Consider the following 6,732-nt stretch of genomic DNA (forward strand, 5'->3'; position numbering starts at 1 on the left):
GCGTTCGTGCGTGCGTGCGTGCGTGCGTGCGTGCGTGCGTGCAAGTGCGCTCGTGCGTATATATTTATATATATATATATACATATGGAATGTGCGCGAGCGTGCGTGCGTGCGTGCGTGTGTGTATGTGTGACGTGTCTGTATGTGTGTGTGTGCGTGCGTGCGTGTGCGCGCGTGTATGGGATGTGTGTGTGTGCGTGCGTGCGTGCATGCGCGCGTGTGTGTGTGGTGCCTGCGTGCGTGTCTGTGTCTGAGTAATATGCGTGTGTGCGCGCGCGTGCGTATCTGTGTCTGAGTAATATGCGTGTGTGCGCGCGCGAGCGTGAGTGCGTGCATGCGGGCGGGCGTGCGGGTGTGCGCGTGCGCGTCTGTGTGTTCGTGTGCGCGTGTGCGTGTGCGCGCGTGTGTATACATAGCTGCATATTGCACACCAATGACGGAATATTGAACTGCACTTGCAGAATGCTGAATACTTACTAAATAGAGACACTTTTCCCCGCCCTGCCTACAGTTTTCATCAGTAGACCACAGTGCAATCTGATCCACGAGAGCTTGGTTTACTTGACTACAGTTTTTCCCAAACGTCCTGTAATTATAACTTTTGAACATGAATTGAGGTAGGTATATATATACGTGCATAGTTCTGTTTGGCAACTCAGATATGCTTGTTCCTGATATATTTTGACGAAGAACAGTTATGGCAGTCATATGGAAAATTGAGATAATACTGTACTATAATACTGACCATACAAATACGTAAAAACTAAAAACATAATAAACCTATACGACACGCGCGTTCCGATTTTTTATCACCTACCAGTCAACACTACACTTTGCATGAAGTGGATAAGAAAAGCTGACGCAAAAGACGGTGAATATAGTGGCAATTACAAGCAGTGTGGAAGACGACATAATGATACACCAGTCCAACTTCGCTCTGTCCATGAAATGGACCTACATTCACAGTGTCAGTGGTAAACAACCCTGGCTACTGGATTTATAACGGAAAGATACGAAAACATGCATTACTCAGACGCGCACTGACTGCTTCAACTAGATTGGTTCCTTGTCTTTTCGTAAAGCTTGTATTGCAAACATAAAGAGATCTGACCCAATCTACAACTCGGCAATTCCCCGATTACATTAGACTTGCACCTTGTCGCTATACTTTAGTATGACTATTATAGTTAATAAGAAAGAGGACAAGTCTATCTTGACTCGTGAAACCAAAGGTTGATGTACGCAGGGGCGGATTCAGACCGTACTTGCCGTATTGGGAAATACGGTCTAGATTTCAAAGTGCCCTTCGAAATTTTGCGCCAAAAAATACAGAAAACAATTTGATGGAATTTGGCTATATTCTTTATTTGTTTTCTTTTTCTTCTGATTCATTGACAGGACTTGAAGGAAATAAACATTTTACATGGTAACAAAACTAGCTTTGATATCTGAAAAAGAAGTGAAGTGCTTGAATCATTCTGCATTAATGGCTGGTATGCGAACAGCAAGCAAAATGAAGCAGAAATAAATGTCCATATGGTTTTTAGCTATTGCTGCTTGACTAAATGTGTGCTCAAATAGTGGTCATTTTTGTGCCCAGGGACCCTTGAAATATTTAAAAATTTCCTGGGGAGGCCCCCCAGACCCCCCGCCATGTGCTTCCGCGCCTTACGGCGCCCCTGTGGGGTGGTGTGCTCTTTTTGGGGAATGTGCCCAAAAAATCTGGAAAAATACTGTCTAGCTTCAGCCAGAGGCGTATCTAGGAAAAACAGCGCCCGGGGCAATCGCTATAATATTGCGCCCCTTCCAACTTCTGACGCCAATGAAAAAAATAAAGAAAAAAAATGGAATTTTGAGTTTTTGGTTGTTCCTCAGATTAGGATGCCAATACTTCTAAACTACAGCTACTATCCCAGGTCCAGGTAACAGGGGCGTGTACAGGATTTGTACCAAGGGGGGTCTAACCATAACCCAAACTTGTGAGCACGCGAAGGGGTGGTCTGGGGGCCCTCCCCCACAAAATTTTTGAAATTAGACCCCCTTAGATGCGTTTTCTGCGCGAGCAGGGGGGGGGTCCGGACCCCCTGGACCCCCTCTGTACACGCCCCTGGGTAATCAACTTGTCAAATAAAGGATTGAATTATTTCAAGATATCATTTAGTAAGCAGATTGTTTTTTTTCCTTTGCCTTTTTGCGTTTTTTTTACCTTTGCTTTTTTTGCGCCCTCCTGAACATGGCGCCCGGTGCACGTGCCCCCCTTGCTCCCCCTCCCCCCTAGATACGCCACTGGCTTCAGCCCTGGATCCGCTCCTGGTACGCGTGTAGATATGGCTGTAACCCGACCGGGCTCTACGACTGTTTCACGTCACAATAGATATATACAAACACATTATGGGTCTGTATATATATCTATGGTCATACATAGTAAGAAGCGAAAAGGTAACTTGGCGGTATCTATGGCGGAAAAAGCTTTAATTGCCTGTCAACAGATGTCGCAACCGTTTGTCGTAGCAACATCTAGTATAAGTGCATTAAAATTCATTTCCCTGATGAACAATTCCTTTAATATTACTACACAAAAAACAGACGTGTTCTATACGTGGAGTATCGCTATCGGAGATGTGAAACTAAAGTCGTAGTTTACTCGTAAGCACTGGCAGCAAGAACACTGTACGTCATTGCCATTGGCAGTTCTGTACCATCATGCCGAACTGACAGTGGCACTGAATTATTCCGGGTGCGGTGTTGTCACCGAGTGATTTTTTGAAATACACAAATTTAGAAGAAGTGAGGGTTATAAACCAACTATATAATATATGCTTTGCCTTTACTTACCAACTAAAGCATGTCTATGGAGAGGGCTTTGGAATTGCTTTCCGATCATCTTACGGTATGTAGTTGTAGACCGTAGACTCGTCGAGAACATGAGTCGTATGAATATGCAATGTCAATGGTCGCAACAATAATAACAAAAAATGTTTCTCGACACTGCTGCCAGTTACTGAATTAGTTTTGGCCCATGTATAAATAAATATGTGGGCATCACTCCAAACGCATGGCTATAGGCATATATAGCTTCCTCTGGATCATTGGATGAAGTGTGAAGTGTGAACCATGACTAGCTCCAAGAAACTTTCGGTGCAAATCCACTTTAGGCACCTTAGGTATCACGAAGTGATGCACATATTTCTGTGTATCATCAACTGATGCACAGACTTTCCGTATATCAAGGAATGATGCAAAAACCCTAACCCTAACCCACTTCGTGATACCTTTAAGGTTATACTTTATGACTTACGGTTACGGTTAGAGTTTTTGCATCATTCCTTGATATACGGAAAGTCTGTGCATCAGTTGATGATACACAGAAATCTGTGCATCAGTTGATGATACACAGAAATCTGTGCATCACTTCGTGATACAGGGTGATACTCCATTGGGAGTGTTCCCAACTCCACATTAATTTAATGACAACATTATGTCATTAATGGTCATAATAACATATATATACATATATATATTGGTCATATATTAGTTTGTGATTTAATGTCATTTAGGTTAGGATTATCAATCATTAATCATTAATTATTAATAATTAATGATATCAAAGCTGGGAACACTCCTAATGGAGCGTTAGCCGTGATACCTAAGGTGCCTAAAGTGGATTTGTGCCGAAACTTTTTTTGCTAGGGTTAGAAGACCCTAGTAGTAGTATATTGACGTATATGTTGACGTTATATACGTTATATGTCCCCTGTTATATGTCCCCGTTATATATCCCCTGTGTATATTGACGTTATTCACACAGCCTGGTCGGACTAAACCATGACTAGAGCCACCAATGTGAATGTAAAACTATCAGAGTGGCATACATCTGACGGCTGCCGAGCACGGTCTTCGATTACCTAAATGCCCGGCAGTTTTTAATTTTCAGCGTTATCTCAAGTAAACAAGGGTTAGGGTTAGGAACTGCCGGGCATTTAGGCAATTGAAGACCGTGCCCGGCTGCCGGGCATATAGCCACAGCGTAAAACTATAGGCTAGCGACTGTTCACATTATCATTATGTGCTAAGCAAGACATAAGCAAGTATTAGCTATGTGAAAAGAGTGGTACGATGCCATTTTTAATATAATAATTACGTAAAAATTAAATAATGTGGTTTAGTCTATCCAATGCTAGGTTTTTTATTTTAAAAAGAAATCGGCCAAGGGTGGGGATGCAAAAAGAAGTAGATAAGATATTAAGAAGACAGAGAAAAGAAAGTAAATTATATTGAGCAATGACCAGTGCAGGAAGCATAGGGCAGACCATATGTTATCTAGAGGCTACCAGAGATTCCTAGTGCAGGCTTTTCTCTCCCTTCTACTCTGCCACACTGTGATTTTATCTTCCTACACATACCCTACTTCCACCATGGATCACATTTAATCTCTTCCTCGTTCACTATTTTAGCACCATATCATTCTCATAATTTTCCGCTTTTACTCTGTTTATGCTCCCACACAACCACCACATCTTATTTTCTTTTCTTCCTCCTCCCACTCCTCCTCTTCCTCATCTTCCTCTAATTCTCTTCACCCACATCCAACTGCCAGCTAGTACCATAACTGTTTTGTTCACGTGTCCGAGGTTTACTGACAGAATGGCCTGACTTCCAGTTGATAGGCAAGACCTGTCTTCAGAGGTGGTGCGACATTCCCAAGAAAGATCAGCCCACTCAGATTAATATGTTGGGACTTTTGCTTCTCTGGAAGTATTGTTAGCTTTTGAAAGCAAGTGTATCTAGTAATATATATTTAATAGAATAGACATATTTTCCTAGTAATGTTCATTTCTTATTTTAGACGAATCTTCATGAAAGGCATGTGTATTTATTGAAAAAGATAACAGATGAAAACAGCCAAGGTTTTGTATCCTTTTACATAAAATTAGTCTGAAATTTTTAGGGTTAGTTAACTATCTGTCTTAATTGGTACCTGTTTAAAATACTAGTAATGGTGTGCATAGTATAATAAAATTGTGTGTAGCTATCATACTTGTGTGGGTAAAATCAGCTACATTATTGACCGTTTTAGTATATTTACTAAAGCAAACATTAAGACTTAACCAGATTTCCAGCTATTAAAAGAATGCCGTGCATTGGTCAAAGCTATAAGCACATATTTCCCAAGGACAATAGAACATCAAGAGTATGTCCAGTCATTGGTTAACCTGTTACAAGTTGTTAGCTTGTCCTTCCTCAAGCAGAAGTCCTCAGACATTGTAAAATTCGAACAAGATGCAGTAGAAGCAATTTCAACAATTGGTAAAGGCACACAAATACCTATTATATAATTATAATAAATTATATAAATAATTATATAAATTAGTTATGATAATAAAATTACTTATGACCTAACTGTTAATTCACTGCCCACACGTTTTCTTATTTACTCATATCAATCATGGTCTGCATGCCAATTGCAAGTTTTATAAATACAGTAGAACTATGATGAGATTATTTAATGCCTCAAGTGATGAAATTTGAGGTTTGCTAGAGAGGAATTGAATACATAAAGGAATTAATTTGTTACAGCTGCCTTTTTACGGGAAGTTGAGAGTGATGAGTTGCAGGTGCACATATGTCGTGCCCTCATTGCTTTTTACAGTGCCAGACCACAGCATGTGGATGTTGAAGGTGAGCCTAAATATATGGTGTCTTAATTGACCCTGTGTTATAATTTATATCGTATAGAGCAACCTTTCATTACAGCTGCTTTCAAGAGCGGTCACTGATTTGTGGTACGAATGTGTAAAATGTGTATTATAGTTATACACAATGATGTGCAAGATTTCAGTGTTGATATTTCAGCTATTTTGCAGCCAACTAGCAATGAGTTTAACATGAGAGTTGTGGATATGGGAACCGTCACACGCACAGTTTCCAAGGTATACGTGCTGCGAAGAAAATATGGACGATGGATTTATATGGACTGAAAAGTTATCAATATATCAAGTGTAAGATAATAAGATAATAAATGAGTATAATCTGCTTCTGAATATCCTTAGGAAGTAGAGGCTTAATCTTGTTTGATAGCCATTCTTGAGTCGTATTTTTCTCTTCTCTGTTCAAATGCAGTTCTTTTGTGTCTTGGAGGGCAACCTTGACATGGCTATGGAAACCATGGACCTCTTACAACATCTGTCTGCAGTCTCTGGTGAGCTCTGATAACAGGCTGGATGCATAAAACAAAGCAACATAAATGGTTAGGAACTTAAGAACAGAACTTTGTCCTCTAAAAACCCAGAGCCGGTCCAGGACTCCGGTTCGCATATGTGTATATGTTTTTATGTTGCTTCACAGCTAGCAACTGCAGTCAGATGATAGAGGCAGGAGTAGGCGAGGCGGTGTGTAGATGGCTGCTCACTTCGACCGGCTACAGCCTTGTCTTCAGAGCTAGCGAGCTGCTGTGGAATCTGCTGGAGCATTGCAGAGGCAGTTATCTAATACCATGCTTCCACGTGTGTGTGTGCGTGCGTGTGTGTGTGCGTGCGTGCGTGCGTGCGTGTGTGTGTGTGTTTACGTGCGTGTGTGCGTGCCTGTGTGTATGTATATATATACGTGTGCGTGTGCATGTGCATGCATGTATGTGTATACATTCTGTATTCAACATTCTGTTTCATCTGAGGTGGTCAGTTCGCTTGCCATATATGCATGCATACTACTTTGCCAAACTCCTTGCTGTTTTGT

The 6,732-nt window shown here is 41.2% G+C and overlaps 2 protein-coding genes across 2 annotated transcripts in view; one reads left to right on the forward strand and one right to left on the reverse strand.

The window, feature by feature from the left end:
* The window catches only part of LOC106817126, a 3,864-nt gene extending 2,855 nt beyond the window's left edge, over positions 1-1,009 (reverse strand). Inside the window, exons 1-2 of the mRNA XM_014821773.1 lie at positions 818-1,009; positions 478-586 (exon numbers count right to left, since the gene is read on the reverse strand). Coding sequence (XP_014677259.1) covers positions 478-586; positions 818-945 — 237 coding nt within the window. The 5' untranslated portion in view covers positions 946-1,009. The remainder of the gene's footprint in view (positions 1-477; positions 587-817) is intronic.
* A 1,663-nt stretch (positions 1,010-2,672) lies between these two features.
* Positions 2,673-6,732, forward strand: part of LOC106817125 (cilia- and flagella-associated protein 69-like) — an 18,169-nt gene continuing 14,109 nt past the window's right edge. The window contains exons 1-7 of the mRNA XM_014821772.1: positions 2,673-2,890; positions 4,847-4,912; positions 5,121-5,307; positions 5,578-5,679; positions 5,854-5,930; positions 6,121-6,199; positions 6,346-6,477. Coding sequence (XP_014677258.1) covers positions 2,846-2,890; positions 4,847-4,912; positions 5,121-5,307; positions 5,578-5,679; positions 5,854-5,930; positions 6,121-6,199; positions 6,346-6,477 — 688 coding nt within the window. The 5' untranslated portion in view covers positions 2,673-2,845. The remainder of the gene's footprint in view (positions 2,891-4,846; positions 4,913-5,120; positions 5,308-5,577; positions 5,680-5,853; positions 5,931-6,120; positions 6,200-6,345; positions 6,478-6,732) is intronic.

This window comes from Priapulus caudatus, unplaced genomic scaffold, assembly GCF_000485595.1.
Source record: "Priapulus caudatus unplaced genomic scaffold, Priapulus_caudatus-5.0.1 Scaffold1603, whole genome shotgun sequence".
NCBI lineage: Eukaryota > Metazoa > Priapulida > Priapulimorpha > Priapulimorphida > Priapulidae > Priapulus > Priapulus caudatus.